This window comes from Danio rerio, chromosome 6, assembly GCF_052040795.2.
Source record: "Danio rerio strain M-AB ecotype USA chromosome 6, GRCz13ab, whole genome shotgun sequence".
NCBI lineage: Eukaryota > Metazoa > Chordata > Actinopteri > Cypriniformes > Danionidae > Danio > Danio rerio.
Window position 1 is genome coordinate 59444798 of NC_141026.1, and position 24909 is coordinate 59469706.

The window sequence follows — 24909 nt, forward strand, 5'->3', positions numbered from 1 at the left end:
TCGTGAAAGAGCAGGGGTGTAACCCCGGTGTCCTGGCCAAAGTCCCTTAAGATCATGGCCTCCCAATCATCCCCTCTCCACCGAATTGGCTCTATCACTGTCCCTCCACTCCACCAATAGCTGGTGTGTGGTGAGCGCACTGGCGCCGTTGTCCTGTGGCTGCCGTCGCATCATCCAAGTGGATGATCCACACTGGTGGTGGTGTGAAGAGACCCCCCCTCATGATTGTGAAGCGCTTTGGGTGTATGGCCATACACAATAAATGCGCTATATAAATAAATACACATTACATTACATTTAAATTTAATTATGCATGTTTTTTATTAAGCATTAAAACATATAGTTTTGACATGTAAGCAACAGCAATGTTTGCACATTTCATTGGTTAACATCCAAGTGTGTTGCGTTTAATCCATCCCATTTTTACCAATCAGCATGCAGGATCTGTTTATTTATGACACTGGTTACATACCGTTATTTGAAGCTGAGATATGCTGCTAAATGTGCTTGTTTTATCACTATTTAAACATTTTGGTCACACTTTATCTCAACGTACAATTCAACAAACCATAAACTAAGACTTTTATCTCAATTAATTACTAATTAGTGGCTTATTAATATTCAGTAAGGCAGTAGTTGTGATTAGGATAGGGTAGGATTAGGGAAGTAAAATAAGTGAGAGAGCGCTAATAAACAGTTAATGTTTTAGTATTCGGCAGGTAATAAGCCAAAGCAAATGGTGTGAATTATTACCCCAACTAAAGTGTTACCAAAATCTCGTATTTTTAAAGATGTATTTCACAGAGCACAATCTGACATGAAGTAATTCAAAGCCATCTACAAACGAAATGATTCCACCAAATAAATATGAGGATCGAAATCAGTGTAGGAGGAGCACTTCACCTAGACACTGACTATGCATAGTAAAACATATCATCCACATGGAAAATAAACAACATATTCTGATTATATGTTCAAATTAAATGCAAGGAAATAATGCAAAATACCCTTTCATTATGCCATCAGTTTAAATAGCGCAGAAAAATCATAATTTGGATTAAATGAAACTATTACTGGTGCCAATAGACTCCAGCATTCTTCAATATATGTTTTAAGTGCAACAAAATAAAGAAAGTCTTAAAAGATAGGAACCGTGTCAGCGCAAGTTTTCATTTTTAGGTAAACTGATTTTTAAATCACAACTTGCTTTTTTAAAAGGCTACAACTACCTCCTTATCTTATTAAAAGCAGCACTTAAAGCAACACAAATCAATATCTGTACTACACTTTTGACAATGGTGTCGTTACAATAGACATTTTCAGCCAATCAGAAGTAAGGGGCGTGTCTAGTAACATTAATATCAAAATATCAAAAGGAGCAAGGTCCTATTGGTGTATGGGCAAGTTTTTTTTTTTTTTTTTTGTGCCTTGAAATATTGACATTGTTTGGCTAAATTAGCCAACCCAGGCTCATTCTGAAAATGTAGTCCCGCGAACGTTTCTGGAGACTAAGAACTATGTGGCCGTATGTACGTATTTTTGCAGTTTTGGTTTTCGCGATTCCTTGAGAGGCAGCTGTGCGCTTTTTCACATTACAAATGTCTCTCGCAAGTGCCGTTCGAGTCCTCACTGTTCTCGTGTAAACCCACCGCTGTCGATTGACTGTCTGTCTGACTGGCTAAATGATTGACCGGGCAACCAGCCAATCGGCCGGCCGACCCACCCTCCTCCTCCTCCTTCCCTAAACCCAACCAGTTTTACCGATTGACCTGCCCACCCGCTTACTTCCCTAAACCCAACCAACAATTTACAAAAGCCGTCCAGAAAAACAAAAGCCCTCGCCTGATATTTACCACATTTTTAGATTTTACCACATTCTCACCCTGTTATAAACTGGATTCTGTTTTTGTCTAGCCTGATTTCTGGAACCACTCTTCCCTGGACTCGAACATGGTCGTCATTTTCATCCTGGTCAGCTCCTCTCTGCGTCTCAAGTCCGCCGACGAACACGACGAGCTAACTGGACAAACTGGTTGCGGTGGGAAAGCCCTCCACATGGAGGTAAGCGGTCAGCTGATAAGCGCAAAAAGGAAAGACGTTATACCGCCCGTAGCGTTCGCTTAAAATATTAAATGCAGCCATACGTACCTCCGGCTACATAATTCACAGTCTCCAAAAACGTCCGCGGGACTACGTTTTCAGAATGAGCCTGGTTTGAAATTAGCTTAATGCACATTTATTGAGGTGATATATAATGAAAATCCAGATATACCGACGTAAAAATGGATTCATGAGCCTTAAACACTAGTGTTTCCTCAATGTAAATCCCATGAATGTAAAATCAAACTGATACGATGCAGAAGGAACCATTATTATGCATGCCCCAGACTTCTTTTGATTGGCCACAAGGTTTACTAGTGAGACAGCAATGATAATATACATCTATGCTTATATTTAACCTACAATATATGTGGACTCTTATTTTGAAATCGATCAAGGCATGATTTTTTGTAATTTCAGCGCCACATATTCACATTCTTTTACAGGCTGCCAAGTGATGTAGAAGAAAGCCTAATTGCGGCAACGATGTGCATACAGTACACTCATTGAAAACAATGTTAAGTAGTTTAAAAGGCACATCGCTTCACATCCAGTGTGCGATAGACTTTAATAAGGAGCTCGGCCAGCCATCTGGTAATATCTATATATATACCAGATATATACGACATATTTGAATCACTAAGTACAGCACTTTTAAGTTGAATCTTTAAATGTGCAGTATATGGCACATATAATGATTTGTTTCTAAACCAGACTAAAACCCTGGCAACAGAAGACAACAGTAAGTAATAATTTCAATCTTCAAAGTTATCCAGGTCAAAGTTTGCCATGTTGGCAGCATCTGACCAGGCAGGATGTTGTGCACCGTCCATTTCTGACGCCACAGCATTTCCCTGAGTAAGTGCATGATTAGAGCCTCCAATTTCTGCATGGCATTCAGGACATTTGGTTTTTTCCATAGCACCCCCACATTCACCGATAGCATAGACATGGCCGTTAGGACATTTGTACCAATGGCCTTTATTCAAACCGACGGCTTGGACTATCATCACCCTCTCCTCTTCAGTGATGCCCAGGCCACTGCGTGGCAGTATGACATCCAGCTTTGTAAACATCTGTTGGACTGTACGCTCCAGACCCTCAGAGAAAGGTAAAGTGTCCTCCAGGATGCCTCTTAGGTGTTGGACTTCAGTGCCAAGAACAACCTCTGGAGATTTAAACCGAGACATCCTGCAGCGTTCGTTGAGTTCAGCCAGGTAGGACAGTCTCTTCAACTCACGCTCGAGATCTGCAACCTGCTGCTCTGAAAACCTCTGAGCGGGATCTAAGAGAAATCTCAAGACTTCTTCAGTTTTTCTAAAGAATGGCTGATTTTTTTGTAATCTTTCCAGAATGGTACTCTCATGTTTGACCTGTGTTGCTTTCAGTTTTCCAACACTCTCAAGGAAATTCATCAAGTTCTCGAGATGCCAGAGTTGCTGGATTGAAAGGACATTTGTGTCAAGCTTCTCTTGAAGTGAGACAAACTTGTCAGGAAGATACTTTTTCAAGTTTGCCTTATCATTCAATACCAAGCTAAGGACATCCTGCTGTTGCTTGATAATGTCTGGCACACCATTGATCTTCTCCTTGACCATCTCGATGGCTGCTAGACTGCGGTTGATGTGAGTGCCATATCGAAGGTTTCTTCGGATGGGAGTACGACACCTAGGACAGTCCTTAAGTCGGATCGCCCTTTGATCCAATTCAGCACCTTGATCCTCATCAAGATTCATGTATTGATCCATTCCTGTGACCTCAAACAAGTGCTTGCAGTCTTCAAGCTGAATGAAACAAGCGTCTGGTTCATCCTCACTGCCGAAGAAGATCTCCGTGACCTCTTCTTTATGACAAACCCTACACTTATTGGGACAAGGCTCTCCACACAGACCTATGCAGCGGTGTCCGCAGGTCAAGGTCTTGTTACAGGGAACAGAACAAGGTGGACGATCACATGGTTCGTGACACAGTTTGGTGCAGCTGTGATGAGGACACTGCCATGCACAGGGTTCCCTGCAAGGAGCACAAGACTGGCCGCAAGTCTTCTTGCACTCGCTGTGAACACAACGGTTCTGGCAGCGAGAGGAACAAGGTGGACAATCCCTTACGCAAGGCTCCCGACACTCATGGGAACACACTAGGATTTGCTGGCATTTGTGGGTGCATGCTTTATGAAGACGACCTTGATGGCATCCATTGCACGTTCCTGGACAAGAATGGCCACATTTTAAGACAGTACCACATTTGGTGTTACATCTTGGCTCATTTTTGTGATCCCTAGAAACAAAGCATGGTTCTTCTTGCATGTGTCCACATTTCAGCTCTATCGGGACTCTCACCATGCACTGAGAGGTGCAGGACTCTCCACAGGTCGCCTTGCAAGGATGCCCACATGAAAGAGTCTTTTCGCATCGTACTTGACACACAAATTCTGCAGGATCTTTGTGGCAAGGCACCTTCTGATTGTGCTGGCATGATGGTATTATCTTATCTACAGATACCATGCATTTGCCGCATTCTTGGTGACAGCGACGTGTGCATTTGTGGCCCAGTTCGCACAGCACCTTGGAGCAGTCCTTCATGCACTTGTATTCCTTGTGTTCGGCATCATATGGGTGGCACATACGGGTGCACACGTGGCCACAGTCCAGACGATACTGACAGGGTTGATCGCAACCACCTTCAGGGGCACCTTTGAAGTCATTACCGCAAGATGCGTGGATCTGTTTATCTGGATGGTTCTGACAGCTCAGTGTCAAAGCTGGTCCCACTTGATCATGCTCTCTCAGAGTGTGAATGATGTTGCTCCATAGTGTAACCGAGCTGAGCATGTCCATATTTCCAATACAATACAGACCCATTTTAGCTCGAGAAAGCGCAACGCAGACACGGTTGGGTATGTTCAGGAAGCCCACCCTCCTTTGAGGATTGCTGCGCACTAGGGACAATATAATAATATCGTTCTCCTCTCCTTGATACTTGTCAACAACATGGACCTTGACGCCAGAGAACTTTGGAGAGGGCATGAGCTTACGCAGACAGTGAAGCTGTCCGGTGTATGTAGTCAGAATGGTAATCTGGGAAGGCTTATAGTCCTGGAACAGCAAATACTGACAAAGCTCAACCACAAAACGAGCTTCGTGTGGGTTCTGGTGGCTCCGTCCATCTTTAATCTCTTCTTCAGGTTGAATGTGATCCACGAAAAAGAGATTTGTAAGAACTCCCTGTAGACCAACATAGGCAGGAGTTAAGTATATTATAGTACACAAATTACTGTGAGTAGTATCTTCATAAGTTCTTTGTGCGTAATTGATTTACCTTGACATTGTCATACTTCAGCACAGAGGGATGGTTTTCCAAAGATGAGTATATATGAGGAGTCAACAGGCGAGCGATACTTGGCCTCATGCGATGCTAAAAATGCATTGCAAAAAAAAAAGTTAACAAGGTATTCACTAGGTATTGTCAATGATTATTGACTTGTTAACCGAGGTATTGATATAAAAACTAACTTGGTAGTTGAGGCGCACGAATGGGAAGTTCACTCTGACAAGCCTCTCAAACATGGACACTTCCAGACTGAAATTTTTGGCAAGTTCATACACTGTTGCACTAGGCCTCAGCTGCGAAGATTGAAGTGCATGAACACATGTTAACACATGTAAGCAACACAGTAAATCAGAAGCAGAAAGTTATTTTAATTAATAATATAAATTAAGACTTGCTATAAATTTTTCTTTACCACTTAATAATAAAAATATTAATAATAAATCAATAAAACATATTTCATAAATAAATTTTATATGTTATCTCATAACGATTGTAGAATTTGTATTAAATATTTATTATAATAACATCATTAATAGTACTCAACTTTGAGTATTGATAAAATAACAATAAATCAGATAATAATAATAATAATAATAATAATAATAAAATGTGAATTAAATAATTAATAAAAATATTTTAATCTCATTTAATATTTGTAATATTTTATAGCAAATATTATTAATAAAAATAATATCAGTGTTAGTAACAGTAACAGTTTTTTTACTAAAAGTTAAGGAAAATTATTTATTTAAAATTAATTTTAGTCAGAATAATTAATAAATATGATTTTTATATAAAATATATTTTATTAATTTCTAATTAAAACATATGTATTTTAGTCAATATTAACAGTAAATAATAGTATTAGTGATACTAACCATAATAAATTTTTATTGATAAACAATTATAAAATTCGTTTAACATAAACAATAAATAATAATAATAATAATAATAATAATAATAATAATAATAATAATTAATTTAAAAATAACAATAATAATAATTAAAATAATAATAATAATAGTAATTAATTTAATAGTATTAATAAATAATTAAAATAATAATGATAATTATTATTATTATTATTATTATTATTAACGTAATAATAATAATAATGCATAATTAAAATAATAATAGTAATTAATTTAATAATAATAAACAATTAAAATAATAATAATAAACAATTAAAATAATAATGATAGTAATTAATTTAAAAATAATATTTAATAATTTAAATAATAATAATATTAAACTTAATAATAATAATAAATAATAATAATAATAATTAATTTAATAATAATAATAATAAATAAATAAAATAATAATAATGGTAATTAATTTAATATTAATTAATACAAGCCATGCATCTACACCTAATCTGGCCCTTTCTCTACTACAGATCGCTTTCAATGAACTTCAACAAAATCTATCTGAGTTAAAATTAGTTTTAAATGCCAATAAAACTAAACTTATGTTGTTTTCAAATTCAAAACAGGCCAAGCAAAAATTAGGTCCTTTTACTACTACTCATGGTGCAGAGATTGTACATCTACTCTGAATCCATGGACAATAATATATTAGAGATAATTGCAGTAGTGTCATTGCTGTATATACATGATGAAGATGATGAAGATGAATATTATTATTATTATTAAAATCTAAATTGAACATCATCTACTCTGACTCTATTGACAATAATAGATCAGAGATAACTGCAGTCATGTGTACCTGCTGGTGGTCTCCGATCAGTATAAGATGCTGGCAGGCTTTGCTGAGTGTGGTAATGGTGTGCGCCTCCAGCACTTCTGCTGCCTCCTCCACAATCACCAGCCTGGGCTGCAGCTGCTGGAGAGCCTGCCTGTATTTAGCAGCTCCAGTGGTGGTCATTCCCACAACCCGTGCCTGCCGCAGCACAGACAGGTCCTCATGACGGCGGATTTCATTCAGACGCTCCGCCGCCTCCTGATACACTTGTTCAGAAGCAAGAGCTTTAGTGCGGAGATCACTGCGATAGCGCAAAACCCAGAGCCTGAAGGAGAAAACAGATACAGTAGAAATCAGAATTATTAGTCCTCCCGAATTATTCGCCCCCTGTATATTTAGTTCCCCAATTTCTCTTTAATGGAGAGCAATTTTTTTCAACACATTTCTAATCATAATAGTTTTAATAACTCATTTCTAATAACTGATTTTTTTAACTGAATATTTTTCGAGACACTAGTATTCAGCTTAAAGTGACATTTAAAGGCTAAACTAGGTTAATTAGGGTAAAGTTAGGGTAATTAGGCAAGTTGCAGATTCGCTCTCTATAACATCAGAAAGATCCGACCCTTCCTATCTGAACATGCAGCTCAACTCCTTGTTCAAGCTCTTGCTCTCTCCACACTGGACTATTGCAACTCTCTACTAGCCGGGCTTCCAGCTAACTCTATAAAACCTCTTCAGCTGCTTCAGAATGCAGCAGCACGAGTGGTCTTTAATAACCCTAAAAGAGCACATGTCACTCCACTGCTCATCCATTTGCACTGGCTGCCAGTTGCTGCTCGCATCAAATTCAAAGCTCTGATGTTTGCTTACAAAGCGACTTCTGGCTTTGCTCCTTCTTATCTGCTGTCACTTCTGCAGATTTATGTGCCCTCCGGAAACTTGCGTTCTGTGAATGAACGTCGCCTCGTGGTTCCATCCCAAAGAGGGAAGAAATCACTTTCCCGAACTCTCGCATTCAATCTGCCCAGTTGGTGGAATGAACTCCCTAACTGCATCAGAACGGCAGAGTCACTCGCTGTCTTCAAGAAACGACTAAAAATTCAACTATTCAGTCTCCACTTCCCTTTCTAATCTGCAATTGCCTCTCTGGTTCTACCGCTAACTGTTTTACAAAATAATAAATAAATAAAAACTGAAACTTGCCTACAGCACTTATTCATTGTTGCTCTTATAGTTGTGTAAATTGCTTCCTTGTCCTCATTTGTAAGTCGCTTTGGATAAAAGCGTCTCCTAAATGACTAAATGTAAATGTAAAGTTATTAACAGTGGTTTGTTCTGGAGACAATCGCAACAAGTATTGCTTAAGGGGGCTAATAATATTAACCATAAATTGTTTTTTCAATAAACACTTTTATTCTAGCCAAAATAAAAAAATAGAAGTACAGATTTTATTCAGCCACTCAACATTACTAAAACTAATATTGTTAGGCATTAAATTCCCAACATTTTACCAGAGACATGAAATATTTCACCAATAAACACTCAATGTTTTAGGAGGTTCCACAGAGAAATTGTATAAAAACTGGCAACACATCTCTTCGCTGATTTATAATGTTTTGTTTTTATTCCAAGAAAGATCTCTGCCCTTTTTATTAGTGTGTGCATGTCATTTATATTTTATTTATATTTTAATGCTGTCAAAATTAGTGCGTTAACGCATGTGATTAATTTGAAATATTTAACGCGTTAAAAACAATTAACGCCATAAACACAGTTGCAGGTTTCTTTGTTTTTTACTTCCTGTTGTGGTGGACGTGTGTTTAACATGCAAAGAAATATGGATTAGACCAAGGAAGCACATGCGACATGGTGGCTCAGTGGTAAGCACTGTGGCCTCACAGCAAGAAGGTCGCTGGTTTGAATCCTGGTTGGGCCAGTTGGCATTTCTATGTGGAGTTTGCATGTTCGCCCCGTGTTGGTGTGGGTTTCCTTTGGGTGCTCCGGTTTCCCCCACAGTCCAAACACATGTGGTATAGGTGAATTGATTAACTAAATTGGCCATTGTGTGTGTGTGTGTGTGTGTGTGTGTGTGTGTGTGTGTGTGTGTGTGTGTGTGTGTCTGTGTGTGTGTGTGTGTGTGTGTGTGTGTGTGTGTATGAGTGTTTCCCAGTACTGAGTTGCAGATGAAAGGGCATCAGCTGTGTAAAACATATGTTGGATAAATTGGCGGTTCATTCCGCTGTGGCAACCCCTGATAAATAAGGGACTAAATCCAAGGAAAATGAATGAACACTTTAATGCCACCATTAATTAAATTGCTGCTGTGTCAAATAATGAATGAACGTACCTGAGACACCTGCTCTTGCAGACATGTGATTCAGTGTTTTGATAGTTTTAATGCATTTTTCAATGTGAAATGAACTCCTGCGCTAATCTGAAATCTGGGGATTTTTTGCTTAACTTTTGACACAGCTTTCCTAACAAAAGTATTGAGAAATCTATTCTAGCAATTGTTAATGTTTTTGAAAAACCTGTAAGATGCAGCAGTGCAGATTTGATGGTAAATCCTGCCATCTGCTGGACAGTGTGCATATGTGTGTACTTGTTTTTATATCCCAATGAGGACTTAAACTTGAATACACATAGACAAATGGGAACTTGTGTCACCATGGAGACCAAAATTGAGGTCTTCAAGTGCAAACATGCGTATAGATCACACAAAATGAAGTGTTTTAAAATGTAAATGCAGATTGTTTCCTTTGTGGGTTGGGGTTGATGAGGAGAATATATAGTTTATATAGTAGAAACAGTCCCCACTGGGATATAGGAACAAGTGTGTGTGTGTGTGTGTGTGTGTGTCTTACCGATACAGTTTCCATCTGTCCTTCAGACTCAGGCTCCAAACGTCCCTGATCCGCCTTTCTTCCTTCTCACTCATGGCTGAAGTTTTCTTTAGCTCTTTTCGAGCCATTTGCCGGAGTTTTTTCTTCTGGTGGCCTTGCATCTGAACACACATCAACAGGACAGTAGACATCAGACTATTCCTTTAAAATCAACATTAAATTACATTAAAAAGCCATTTAATTTACATAATTTAAAATGATCCCAACAGGATATTCAAGGTATTGTATAACCCTGACCCTTATGGTGTTTTGATTTTTATTTACTTATAATATTCATTTTCAGTGCATGTAACATAGCAGGAACTATATGCTAAACATACTTTGTTACATATTCAATTTATATTTAATCTGTATCATGTGCATATATATTTTAGGTCTTTAGCCTCCTTGGTAGAGCAACCTACTCCCATGCGGAAGGACGCCGGTTCGATACCAGCTCAGAGCAGGTTAGGTGGAGTAGGACCGGTGGGGTTACACATGCACTTACATGTTTATATTAAATATACACTGCACACACACTTACATTATGTCAACACAAACTTTTATTTTGCATGCGATTAATTTTTGCCCAGAACTAATATTTCATTATATAATATATTAGTTACTCATTCATTCATTCATTCATTCATTCAGCTTAGTCCCTTTATTCATCAACAGTTTCCATAGCAAAATGAACCACCAACTTATCCAGCATATGTTTTACACAGCAGATCCCCTTCTAGCTGCAACCCAGTATTGGGAAACACCCATAGTCACTCTTATGTACACACACACTCATACACTACTGCCAATTTAGTTCATCCAATTCCCCTATAGTGCATGTGTTGTGGAGTGTGGAGGACACCCACGGCAACATCGGGAGAACATGCAAACTCCACACAGAAATGCCAACTGGCCAAGCCGAGACTCGAACCAGCGACCTTCTTGCTGTGAGGCGACAGGGCTAAGCACTGAGCCACCATGTTGCTCCTTATATTATTTAAATGTATGAATATTCATACCTGCCATTCCTGTTCATCAGCCTGAGCATGACCGTAAGTCTGTGTCTGGTTCTGGCCCGGCTGTGCTTCAGCATCATTCAGGTTTAAAGCCAGCATCAGCTCCGCCATGGCAGCGATGTTCTTCTCTTCTACTTTCAGCTTATATTTGTCTTTATCTCCGTGTTCAGCGTCCACCACTATCCTCTCAGCCTGGATTAGATCTGCCTCTTCATCGATATCTATCAGCTCCTCTTCCTCCAGCTGAGCTCCGTCTTCATCTTCCGCCACTGACAAGAAGACAGACATGCTGAATTTAACAAGTTACGTCATTCATCATTTTCCTTCAGCTTAGCCCCTTTATCAGGCGTCGCCACAGCGGAATGAACCACCAACTATTCCAGCATATGTTTTACACAGCGGATGCCGCAACCCAGAACTGGGAAACACCCATACACTCCCATTCACACACATACACTACAGACAATTTAGCGTACTCAATTCACCTACAGTGCATATCTTTGGACTTGTGGGGGGTCCGGAGGAAACCCATGCAAACACGGGGAGAATATGCGACCTTCTTGCAGTGAGGCGATTGTGCTACCCACTCCGCCACCGTGACGCCCTATGCCTAATTACATTACAATGAACATCAAAAGAAGTGTGTAAAGGGCGTTTTACATCATACAGACGATCTCTCACCTTCTCCATCTGTTTGTTGTGGCCCCTGAAAAAACAAGGAGAATCCGATGCCGAGCCATTCTGCCATCATTGAAGGCTTCTTCTTCCCCACAGTCTCAAATCCATCACTCAACTAACACACACACACACACACACACACACACACACACACACACACACACACACACACACACACACACACACACACACACACACACACACACAATTATGAAAATTGCTCAGGGAAAAGTAATAAATATATTTCAAGCCACCAGATTCACAGCTTGATATCTGCATGCCTTAAATTAATGATCAGAAACAGAAATAATCTTGAAAAGCAACAGTTTACTGAAAACGTAGACAAGATATTGGATGAAAATAAGAGGAAAAATGGGTCTTAATGTTATTGAGAAACCCAAACCGAGAAAAAATATGTAACTAAGTGATATCTGATAAAACACACTTTGACTGAAAACACAGAATTTGATAAAGCACATTACTTGCAAAAAAATGCATATACATTCATTCATTCATTCATTCATTTTCTTTTCGGCTTAGTCCCTTTATTAATCTGAGGGCCACCACAGCAGAATGAACCACTAACTTATCCACTATATAAGTTGTATACTATAAAACTCTCTCGCGGGCCGGATGAAATCGTTCAGCGGGCCGTAGTTTGCCCACCTTTGGTCTAAAAGAAATGACTTTCTCAAGAAGAAAAATATACTATGAAATGCTGTGCAATAGTCTCCTTGCTCTGTTTAACATCACTTGGGAAATATTTAAAAAATAAAATTTGTTTCACAGGAGGACTAATAATTTTGTCTTTGACTATAAATATCAGGCTTTACTCTGTGTCTCCAATAATATGTCTTCATAAGATAACAGTTAAATGCATAATTTGATTTCTAAGTTTAGAAAGTAATGATTAAAATGCAGAATACTTAAATGGACCATCAGAATAAAGTGTTACCCATTCGAGTATTAGTAGACTGTCTGCTTAATATCTGCTGATACTGCTTCTAAACAGACCTTTAACTGACTATAAGAAACTTTGCAAGTACATGTCAACTCACACTAACCCCAACCACAACCCTAACCCCAACCTAACGGTCTACTTATAATCTAATGAGAATTAGTTGCCATTTAGATGCAATGTAACTTAAATTCAACATACGCACCATCAAAATAAAGTGTGACCCTTGAATGCTGTTGTTATTTTTTTATATAAATATTTTGGAAGGTAAGATGTATTATTAATTATGAATAAACATACTGGTCATTGTGTCAGAGAAGTAAATATCCGTATTGGAATAATACTATTTATTAAAAAGCAGTGAAGTTGTTTTTCTGAAAGGCACAACAAGTAATTTTCACCGCTAGATGGCGCATATTCACAACAAACAAAGGTTAAGTTTGATGATGCAGTGACTGAGGGTGGACTCATGGGAGTTGTAGTCTTCATTACATCTTATTACATCAACTTACTGCAGAAATCATGTTGATTAGCTTAAATATTCAATACTTAATGGAAGTATGAAGCAAAGTAAGACTGAAAAAAGTGAAGAAATTATTATGCAACAGCCCACAGCCTACAGTTCTTCAGCTCATGATCATGTGGAAAAAGCATTTTGGAAGATAAGATGTATTATTAATTATGAATAAACCTACTGGTCATTGTGTCAGTGAAGTAAATATTTGTATTGGAATATACTATTTATTAAAAAGCAGCAAAGTTGTTTTTCTGAAAGGCACAACAAGTAATTTTCACCACTAGATGGCGCATATTCACAACAAACAAAGACTAAGTTTGATGATGCAGTGACTGAGGGTGGACTCATGGGAGTTGTAGTCTTCAGGGGCGGACTGGCCATCTGGCAATTCTGGCAAATGCCAGAAGGGCTGGACCAATTTTTAAATGTGGGCCAGTCAGTTTTTTTTTTAATATGTATTGTTTTTAAGCGAAGACAGCTTTTATCTCTTGCTAGATGTGATATTATGATGATAATAATAAAAATAATAATAATAATAAATGTTAAGCATTTGGCCCAATCGGCAACTGTCGTCTGGTTTCAAGATGGGCTGACCCAATCCAAGGTTACCCGGACATAATCAAAATCTGGCATAAATGTCATAATATTTCATCATCTTTACATCAAAATAAATAGAGAATGTGCGTGTCCGTGGGTGGGGCTGTGTCGGTGTGGTAATGTGGGCTGATGTGGCAACAGTGCCAGGGCTGAATTTTTGTCCCAGTCCGCCCCTGGTAGTCTTCATTAAATCTTATTACATCAACTTACTGCAGAAATCATGTTGATTAGCTTAAATATTCAATACTTAATGGAAGTATGAAGCAAAGTAAGAGTGAAAGAAGTGAAGAAATTATTATGCAACAACCCACAGCCTACAGTTCTTCAGCTCATGATCATGTGGAAAAAACAGCTCTGTTTTATCAGACTGAATATTTTTTAGTCTTCTTTTGTAATGCTGATCTGTGCAGTCAAATAAAACACACAACATATTAAAGCCTCTCTCCTTTTTTATTAGAAAACCAAACTGTAAATAAATGGTGTGTGACGGCATTAGCATGAACACACAGCAATCACTCCATCTCACTCGCTAAAATTGAGGTTTTGTTGCTGGATTTGAACGTTCTTCAAAACATTTAGGACAATGTAAGTACACAAGTCAGCAAAATATTTTACACTGCACTAGAGGTTTTGGGAAAACTTGAATAAAAAAATGAAATCTTTCATATTGTGCCTTTATCTCAGATTTTCAGAAAAAAAACATCATAATGTAAAATCTAGCTTCATACTGAGAATGTTTTGACTCACGGGCTGTAGACACAGACTGTGCCAGTGCTGTTCAGAGATGTACTTTTCCAAGAAGTCTTCTTTGAGGACGCCTCGCAAGCTGCACTCGAGCTGAGCCGACTGCGCCTTTAAAAGAGTTTCTGCTTCCTGCATATTATTGCTGATCTGTGGACATACAGCAAAACTCATTACAAATATCATAGACATGTTATTAGATATAACCTTTAGATGTGTCTTCTGACATTTTAATTTTATTTAAGCCTATAATATTTATTTTATTTGACATGGACATCACAATTACACTGGACAACCAAATGCATTTGTTTAAGTGTTTTAGCAAACTTGCTAATTCTCAACACCTGTCCACAGGAGGCTTAAAAAAATTGACAAAATGGAAATATAATAAAAACAAACACAACATTATAATTCTTTACATAAAATTACTGCAGGCAAAAGCAAAGGCGACATGATCCAACCAACTAACAGTAGACTGTGCAAACACTGCTGTTTTGTTTTTAACCAGAGCACTACTAAAAATAGGGCGAGGCAGTGGCGCAGTAGGTAGTGCTGTCGCCTCACAGCAAGAAGGTCGCTGGTTCAAACCTCGGCTGAGTTGGCATTTCTGTGTGGAGTTTGCATGTTCTCCCTGCCTTCGCATGGGTTTCCTCCGGGTGCTCCGGTTTCCCCCACAGTCCAAAGACATGGGGTACAGGTGAATTGGGTAGGCTAAATTGTCTGTAGTGTATGAGTGTGTGTGTGAATGTATGTGTGGATGTTTCCCAGAGATGGGTTGCAGCTGGAAGGGCATCCGCTGCGTAAAAACTTGCTGGATAAGTTGGCGGTTCATTCCACTGTGGCGACCCCGGATTAATAAAGGGACTAAGCCGACAAGAAAATGAATGAACTACTAAAAATATTTTTACTACTTTCTGATTTTAAGCTAACCGGTAAATCATTCCACAGTTTGGCTTCCTTTACAGAGAAGACAGATTGACCCAACGAGGTCTTACACTTTGGCACTAGACAGTCACCATTAGCAGTTGCCCGTGTAACTCTGTGGGAGGTTTGATTCCGACTGGATTGATTCAGGATTGGAACATGATTATTTAAACATTTAAAAACCAATTTAAGATAACTAAATTGAATAAAACTATCAAAACTAAAAAGGTTTTGTTTACATAAAACATCACAATGATGCCATCGCATAGGCTTTAAGTCCGTCATTTTAACTGCTTGTTCATATATTGAGTCAATAGACCAATTACCATGCTTGTAAACATTCAGGATGCGCGTGCAGGGAGGTGGCAGAAAGCAACCGGGAGCGCCAGCATTTACAGCGAGGGAATGACATCTGATGCAGTGCAGAGTTTGTTGTAGTCTTAGAAATAAGATAAATTACTAACATATTATATATATTATTTACATAATGCTTACAGCATATTATAACAGCTCGTCACCCAGTGACAAGCACAGTGATTCAGCAAAATTAACGTTAAAGCGAGCGGCGTTCATCTGACAGCTCCATTTGCGATAGCACCCTCCCTATAGATATTGGATAAGACGAAATGACCAAGCAGCCCCAAATATACAATCTCAATGAAGCTCCGAGTGATTTTACAAGAGAGAAGTTAAAGGTCTACAAGTCTTCGGATGCCAACAATGTTGTTCTTTGAGGTCATGTGCAATAAATATTGCTCCATGATGACCAGATTCAAGAGCTAAACACCGAGATTCTGCCTAGCCAAACACAAGGAAACAAGACGGAGCTAACGTTATACAAGCCCTGGGTAATTAATCACCAACACGCAAACGACTGCATTCTGACAGTGAACTTCACCTGTACGGCAGGGTATGTGAACCTACACATAGAGGTAAAGTTGGTTTTCTATTCGCACATTCAGACTTTCTCCTTAATAATATAATTTCATAAAAATATTATTTGCAAACTCTAAATAGCGAAACATTAGCAACAGCCAATGACTATCAATATACAACATTGTTCACAGTCAAATAAACAGTGCTAATGTTGTTTTCAAGTCACACTTGCAAGTTATTTCAGACCGAGTATTCAAAGTGCCGTGGTAAACAATATAGATAGTGTGTCATAAGTTGTCACTGAATGAATGTGTGAATATAAAACTAAGTTTACCTTAATAAACTTTCACGTTTCATTCTTAGCATTCAGTGTTAGCAGTTTAATTCACCATATGTAACTGTTTTCGCTGAAATCATTTCTGCAATCAAAAATGAGTGATGTGTATGATTCAGCATAGCTGACCTGATATGACATGAGAACCGCAGAGTCCAGCACTTCTAACTAGCTCCTCACTTCATTCAGCTCCCATTTAGCCAAAGACGTCTGCAGTCTGTATTAAAGCAGTGTGTGTTGTATGGTAAAAGTTAAGTTTTCTGTTTTTGGACTCGAATTCGGCATCCTACCGCAAAACACGACATCTTTCCCATTGTAGCCTGTCTGTTTTTTGCAACCGGGAACCCGTGTGACGTCATGTGTGACGTAGGTTGGTAATTGATCAATAGGCTTCAATGTAGTTAAAGAGGCTTGTGACCAAGATTTAATGCAATATGTCAATACACACGTGTGATACACATGCCATCAATTAAATTACTCAGGATGAATATTGGTTACACATTTAAAAAAAAGGAAAAATAAATAAATAAAAAATAATAATAAATAATAAAAAAAATCATAATTTTTGTCATTTAAAAAAATGCTTTTTATTTTTTTAAATCAATTATTGTTTTAGCAAATATAAATTTAATTTAGTAAGAGTAGTAAATCTAATTATTAAATATTATTATGTACATGAAGAGTTTATTTGCGAAAACAATTTTTGTATTTTTTTGTTTGTTTTGGAATTCATGACTAGGCAGGGGCCGGTATAAGACTCTGACAGTATGATAACTTTGGATAAAAATATCACAGTTACATGGTTTCAGGGTTTTGTGATTACTGCTCTAAAATATATTCTTTTTAAATGTCTGTTTTTTTCCCCATTGAAAACAATATATTTTATTTTGAGAAACTCTTCAAATGTTTTGGAACCGTAAACATGTCAGGCTAAATAATTCAATTGAATCGCTGACTTCTGCTGTCTTCGTTTCGAAAACACGTATTTCTTTAACAATTTAAAATAGCATCTTTAGATATCTTTTCTTCTGGAGACACTGTTGTAATAAATAAAAAATGTAATCAATAAAAACGTAAATAAAAAAATCTTACACATAGCTAAGGAATGGTATAGCAGAAAGTTTTCCAAACCACGGTAAACCTTGAAAACATTTACCCTCCCATGCCTATTCATGATCATGTTGTGTACTGATGAGCACCATTACAAAAAAACATTATTAAAAAATAAATAATTATAATCATAAATACTTCATTTATTAATTTTCCTTCAGCTTAGTTTTTATTTTTTCAAGGGCTGCCACAGCAGAATGAACCGGCAAAAATTCCGGCATACGTTTTGGTCACACTTTATTTTGATGGTGCGCATGTTAAAATTAAGTTACATTGCATCTACATGCCAACTAATTCTCATTAGATTATATGCAGACTGTTAGGTTGGGGTTAGGGTTGGAGTTGGGATTAGTGTAAGTTGACATGTACTTGCAAAGTTTTTACAGTCAGTTAAATGTCTGTTGAAGGAGCATTATCATTAAGCAGATAGTCTACTAATACTCAAATGGACCATCAAAATGAAGTGTTTTACACAGCGGATGCCCTTCCAGCCGCAACCCAGTACTGGGAAACACCTATACACACTCACATTCACACACACATGCACTTGGGCCAATTTAGTTAATCAATTCCCCTTTAGTGCATGTGTTTGGACTGTGGGGGAGCCCACACCAACATTGGAAGAGCATGCTAACCCTAACCCATACTCCACACAGATATGCCAACTGGCCCAGCCGGGACTTGACCCAGTGAGCTTCTTGCTGTAAGGCAGGGGTGTCCACACTTGGTCCTGGAGGGCCGGTGTCCAGGAGAGTTTAGCTCCAACACTAATCAAACACACCTGAACAAGCTTACTAGGTATAATAGAAACTTCCAGGCAAGTGTGTTGAAGCAAGTTGGAGCTAAGATCAGCAGGACACCGGCCCTCCAGGACCAACTTTGGACACCCCTGCTGAAATGCAACAGTACGAACCACCAGACCACCTAAATAAATAGTTTTAATATATTTTTACACACGATCAATTGAAAAAAAAAAAACACAATTACTGAAAAGTTCTAAGAACAGACTTATCTGTTTTGCAAATGAACTGCTCTTATATAATTACAACTAATTTAAGAATAAAATTAAATGTCATGATACAATAGTATACAGGGCTCGAAATTAACTTTCTTACTTGGTAGCACCGGTGCTCCCAACCTGAAATATTTAGGAGCACCAGAAAAAATTTAGGAGCACCAGAAAAAAATTAGGAGCACCAGAAAAATAAATTAGGAGCACTAGAAAAAAATTAGGAGCACCAGAAAAAAATTGGGAGCACCAGAAAAAAAATTAGGAGCACCAGAAAAAAAAATTAGGAGCACCAGAAGAAAATTAGGAGCACCAGAAGAAAATTAGGAGCACCCACCAAAAATGAATGATATATATGACAAGTAGCATATTAAGGGATTTATTGTATTTGAAAACAACATCAACTGGGACTAACAAAACCCAGAAACAACTGTCAAAATCAAAATGAATGTTGAATAATTATAAAATATTAATGATGACGATGATGACAATAATACTAATAATGAATTATATTTCTCATCATCATGCTGCCTTGAATGTGCTTTAATGTAAGTTATCTGCTATATAAAGTTTGTTACTTTATGAAAAATAAATTGATGGTTTGCATCAAACACAAATGAAGCATTGCAGTAAGAAATATTTATTTTGTACTTTTGTTTTTATATGCATGTCAATTTAATAAATAATATTTCTGCTACAAAACTAATAATAATATAATGAATCATTCAATTCAACGCTGCAAAGCAGTCATCAGTAATTAAAGAGAAAAATAATAAACACCTCAAGAAAGAGCGGACAAAAGAAAGGAGGAAAAGTCTCACTTTTAAAAGTTTTGGTTTCGGTTGGTGTTGTTTTAATGCTCAGCCTCGTTACGCGCTGAATTCAATTTTTCTGTGTTTGCGGAAAAGCATGCGAGTCAGCCGGCCCAATATATGAGCAGGCAGAGCAGGATTCTCCCGATGACCACCGGCGCAATACTGCTCTTTGTTATAACCCGCATCAGTTTAAACTCAGTAAAGGCGAGCTTCTTTGGCGATGGTGTTATAGCGGACATTTGCGCTGTTGCAGCCTGATCTCACGAGGAAACGTATGAAAAAGTTACGAATTGCCATCAGATTGTGTTGGCTGAACACGCAGTGCATCCAACGCATCGAGAGTCAGTGTACGTTTCACTCTTCAGCCGTTTGCATTCCCCGCGGTCACAAAAGCTCCCACCCTGTCATCTCACAGCAGAAAGTCTTGAGTGATTGACAGCTAATATGAACCAATATAGCAGTTTTACCACGTTTTTAGAAAAAACCAAAACAGGTCCCACTACAATCATTACATGCAGTCGCACGAATGCTCCCAATATATATTACGAGGTTGCATAGCTTAAATTTCAGGCGCATATGCGACCAAAATGGTCGCAATTTCGAGCCCTGGTATAATAAATGGCTTACTTCATGATGAGCTCTTCTCAGGTGCTGCGGCAAATTTTTGCGGAAGTCTTTGAACCTGGTCAACTCTCTTAGACCGAAACGCTTCAGAGTTTCACTGTTACTTCGTCCTCCAACTCTCACAATCCCATCTTTTAGGAAGCCATGGATACCTGCGACAAAAGTTGTTAAATATCTTATAATTTCATAAATAAATAGAGTTAAACTTCACTGGATTAATCCAAATCTCTCTGGAGAAGACATCACAACTTAAATCTTATGTTCTTGTGTTCTTGTAAGAAGTGCTTCCAAGAAAATCTCAGTGGAGACTCACGACTCACGTCTTTTTCACATGAGATCTCATTTGTGACCTATGGGGAATCCCATCCCATTTGTTTCTGTTACTACCCACAAAGCACTGAGAAATAAGCTACAAGTTCTTAAAACTATGAGATGCTGTATGCATACCTTCCAGAAACTGGTCAAGAGCATGATTGGTATAGCAGACCACCAGCATAGGGCAACCATTTGACCAGGCCTCGTGGTTCTTTAGCAAAGCCTGAGCTATCTTCAGTCCTACATGCGTCTTGCCTGCAAACAAGAATAAAAACAGGACATTCAAACATTTGTTTTACCATGAGTCTTTGTAATTCAGAACTTGGGATTTTTAAATAATCGCAATATTGAGTTGAGTCTCTAACAAGAGCTTTGAATGCATCTAATGTCAGAAAACATTGTAATTTTTAAGAATATGCATTTAGTATTAGAACCAGTTTGCACTGATGTTGATACAGTTCATTTAAATCAATTATCTGAGCACAAGGTTTGTAAATCCCTCCCTTACTTAGCCAACTGTGATTGGTCTAGGCATGGGACGATAACTGTTTTCAAGGTATACAGCAGTTTTGAATTTTCTGCTATATTGTTTCAAAGGTATGTGTAGGATTTTTTTATTTACTTTTTTTTCAGCTTTTTAGGAAAATAGTAATCGCTAGCAGAACTAATATCCAAAGGATGCTGTTATGGGTCTTAAATACTTTTAAACAGGTCTTAATTTTCACTAATTGTCCATGTAAAGCTATAGCCAATCAGTACAACCAACAAATCCATCTAACAAAACCTAACAAAATTAACATTTATTAACTATTTAGCTGTATGGTTTAATTGTCTCTTACATCCTTACAATAACATTTGTTTAAAAGTTCCCCGTGTTGTTATGCCTACATTTTTGTTGTGCATTAATGTTGTTTTTTATAGCTTGTACAACTTTGAGACGTTCTGATTGTCTTTAATTTAATATGGTTTATGCTACATTGCATTTGTGAAAAGATTTTAGATTAGTCTCTCATTGTGAGTGTGTGTGTTGATTTAGTAAATGACACCAAAAAATCCCATTTTTTTAAATAGCATTTTAAAATAATCAAGAAGTTAAAGGTGTAGTTACCCTCAAACTAAATACTGATCTTGATTTAGACATCAGAATTCTGAAAATACTTTATTGAACATTAAAGAACAAAATTACATTAAAAAAATTTAATTAAATATATATATATATACATACATATGTGTGTGTGTGTATATATATATATAATATATATATATATATATATATATATATATATATATATATATATATATATATATATATATATATATATATATATATATATATATGTATGTATGTATGTATGTATGTATGTGTGTGTGTGTGTGTGTGTGTGTGTGTGTGTTATTATAGCTTATAAAACTTGTCTTTTTTTAAAGAAAGATTGTGCTACTAAAACTATGTAAGTATATAACTCGAGTTTGCTTGTTTTGACACATTATTTAAAATAAGTGGCTAAGGAATAACATAATTTTTATTTTAATTGGGCAAGTAAAAAAAAACACTGGCTATTACAAAAAATTATTAGTGTTTTGCCCTGTAATAGTCTGAAATTTCATTGATAACTGTCTTAAAAGGGTCTTTAAAAAAGTCCTAAATTTGACGTGATGAAACCTGCAGACACCCTGTTTTTATCCAGACATTTAAAAAGAATGCATTTTAGAGCAGTGAGCACAATACCGTGATATCGATATTGTGATATTTTTATAAGATACCGTCAGAATTTTATACCGGCCCATGCCTAGGTTGGTCAGCTGGCCAAGTTTGTTTTGATTATTCTTTGCATATCTATTGTGTTCACAGACAGATAGGGAATATGCAAACATATTACTTTGATCATGCTGACGTACTTTGATAGCAGGTAAAAAAACTTTACATTAAAAGACAGCTATGCTACAAAACTAAAAATACCAGTATTATCTACTCCAGGGATGCCAAACTCAATTCCTGGAGGGCCGCAGCGCTGCACAGTTTAGTTCCAACCCTAATTAAACACACCTGATCCTACTAATTGAGTCCTTCAGTCTTGTTTGAAACCTACAGATGAAGGTACGATCACACTAGAGTTTGTGTGTGCGATATTCTGTCATGCGGCACTGCGAAAAGGGGTGGGATTAAACAAGATTATTAGACATTAAAAAAAGCAAGCGATGGCTCCATGTATTAAATTTCTGTCCAGAGAGGTCATGTTTTGATCCTCGATTGGTCTCACGCAGTCAAGTGATGCAATTTTGCAGGTCAGAGTCCACCAAGCTTGAACTTTGCACCGCAGCAACCTGCGAAACTAGACGCATGACCCTGCGTTTCCGGTCTGACGCATTCGAGTGCGTATAAATGGAAGTCTATGGGAGGAAAAGCCCAGTGTGACCACAGCTTAAGTGTGTTTGTAGCAGGGTTGGAACTAAACTGTGCAGGGATGCGGTCCTACATGAATTGAGTTTGATATCCCTGATCTACTCTTTAAAACCTAAAGCCAGAGATGTTGTTATGGTATCTTGACCCATAAACAGTATATTCAATCAGCCCCACTAAATCTGCTTGGTACAGATCCCCAGTCTCCTTATTGCCCTTGCCCTTTTTACAATATCCTCACTTAAACAAATCAATTAGTATACCACATTAAACCCCATGTCTATACGGTAACAGATTACTTACCTGTTCCTGGTGGTCCTTGTATGATGGCCAACTCTTTGGTTAAGGCCAGTTTAAGTGCTTGAAGTTGGCTTTCATCGAGACCCATTTTTTCCTCATCAGGCCAGGCATTTTGGGTCAAAGGATTGAAGGGTGGAATCTTCCCCTGCCCTTCTGCTGCGATGCATGACAGATCATATGACCTTCCTTCCACCAGGAGATAAGCTGGAGGATCTACATCTGTTTTGCATTCCACAATGTACCTACAACAACATCATTTCACAATTCTCATGTTAGAATTTCAAAGAGAAAAAAGGTTTGATGCGGTGTATGCCATATGCCTACAGATTATTTCTTGAGGTAAACATACATTCCAAACACATCCAGGATATTGCCTAAATGTGCAGATTTTGCTTCTAATCCATGGGTGTCCAAACTCAGTCCTGGAGGGTCGGTGTCCTCCATAGTTTAGCTCTAACTTGCTTCAACACACCTGCCAGCAAGTTTCTAATGTATCTAGTAAGAGCTTGATTAGCTGGTTCAGATGTGTTTGATTAGGGTTGGAGCTAAACTCTCCAGGACACCGGCCCTCCAGGACCAAGTGTGGACACCCCTGGTCTAATCTCTTTCATGGTACTTTGTTGTCAAAAAACAATCAGCGTGTGCAGAGCCACTTGAAAGACCCATAATATATGTGCATATTTGCATTGTTTTGACCATTCTCTATAGATTCCACCTTCCCACACATCACAAATTGTTGATTATGTATAATGCCCACACATTTTTGGAATTATTACCTTCAGCAGGTATGAAAACTGGAAAACAAGCCAAATGATCTAAAAAATTACTATTATTCAGATCTGGATCCAACAGCAAGACATTGCAGAGAGCTCATCTGACTAGAAACCAAATAGAGTCACTCTGGAAACCACCCAGAACACCTAAATCAGACTGCAAGGTAGAATTATACTCTCTCTCGCAGTAAGCTCTTTTACTTGAATTCACCTAAATTCCACCCATGAGCAATCACAAAACAACACTCTAAAACAGGGGTGCTCAATCCTGTTCCTGGAGATCTACCTTCCTGCAGATTTCAGTTGCTACCCTTATCAAACACACCTGAACCAATTAATTAGGACCTGAACACCACTTGATAATTACAGGCAGGTGTGTTTGATATGGGTAGCAACTGAAATCTGCAGGAAGGTAGATCTCCAGGAACAGGATTGAGCACCCCTGCTCTAAAACATTACAAATACCTCAACTACCCACAGAATTCTGCATATATAAGCAAGACTTATGTTTATTTAACATCTGCATACCTTTGAAAGGGAACATCATTCTCATTTTGCTCCTGGAGACCCTCTAGGACATATCGGTAGGCCTCAAAATAAGCCGTTGTCTCGACCATCAGGAATGAGTCTGAGGGCTGAACCCTGGCCAGAGCGGCTCTGCTGTCAGGAGAAAAACAGAGATTCACCTCTCCCTGTCTCAGTAGCTTTGGGTCGCGATCGGTCACAGTGGCAAACAGGAAGGTTTCGAAGTTGTCCATGGAGAGGCAGACAAGGGATCCGTAAAGCAGGCGTTTGGAATTTTCCCACCGGACAAACTGCAATTGAAGTTATAATTAAATAAACTGACTGTAGGAACATTGAGTTCTCTCAGACAATAGGAAAGAGATTTGTAATTTGCA

At 37.9% G+C, this 24909-nt stretch overlaps 1 protein-coding gene and 1 long non-coding RNA gene across 11 annotated transcripts in view; one reads left to right on the forward strand and one right to left on the reverse strand.

Moving 5' to 3' along the window:
• Positions 1-296: 296 nt before the first annotated feature.
• Positions 297-24909, reverse strand: part of znfx1 (zinc finger, NFX1-type containing 1) — a 31096-nt gene continuing 6483 nt past the window's right edge. For 3 of the 10 annotated variants that reach the window (XM_087258103.1, XM_087258104.1, XM_087258105.1), the window contains exons 4-15: positions 24539-24825; positions 23241-23479; positions 20669-20791; positions 20225-20373; positions 14536-14679; positions 11720-11831; positions 11042-11307; positions 10002-10141; positions 7159-7459; positions 5613-5723; positions 5419-5514; positions 297-5324 (exon numbers count right to left, since the gene is read on the reverse strand). In XM_087258103.1, the coding sequence (XP_087114229.1) occupies positions 2856-5324; positions 5419-5514; positions 5613-5723; positions 7159-7459; positions 10002-10141; positions 11042-11307; positions 11720-11831; positions 14536-14679; positions 20225-20373; positions 20669-20791; positions 23241-23479; positions 24539-24825 (4437 nt within the window). In that variant the 3' untranslated portion in view covers positions 297-2855. Of the gene's footprint in view, positions 5325-5418; positions 5515-5612; positions 5724-7158; positions 7460-10001; positions 10142-11041; positions 11308-11719; positions 11832-14535; positions 14680-20224; positions 20374-20668; positions 20792-23240; positions 23480-23586; positions 23706-24538; positions 24826-24909 lie in introns of those variants that run through there. The other 7 variants (XR_015494294.1, XR_015494295.1, XR_015494292.1 and 4 more) reach the window with 5 other exon arrangements.
• On the forward strand, positions 12347-15415 carry LOC147843703 (uncharacterized). The gene is made up of 2 exons (XR_015494404.1): positions 12347-13549; positions 13969-15415. It is a non-coding gene; the product is annotated as an uncharacterized LOC147843703 (long non-coding RNA).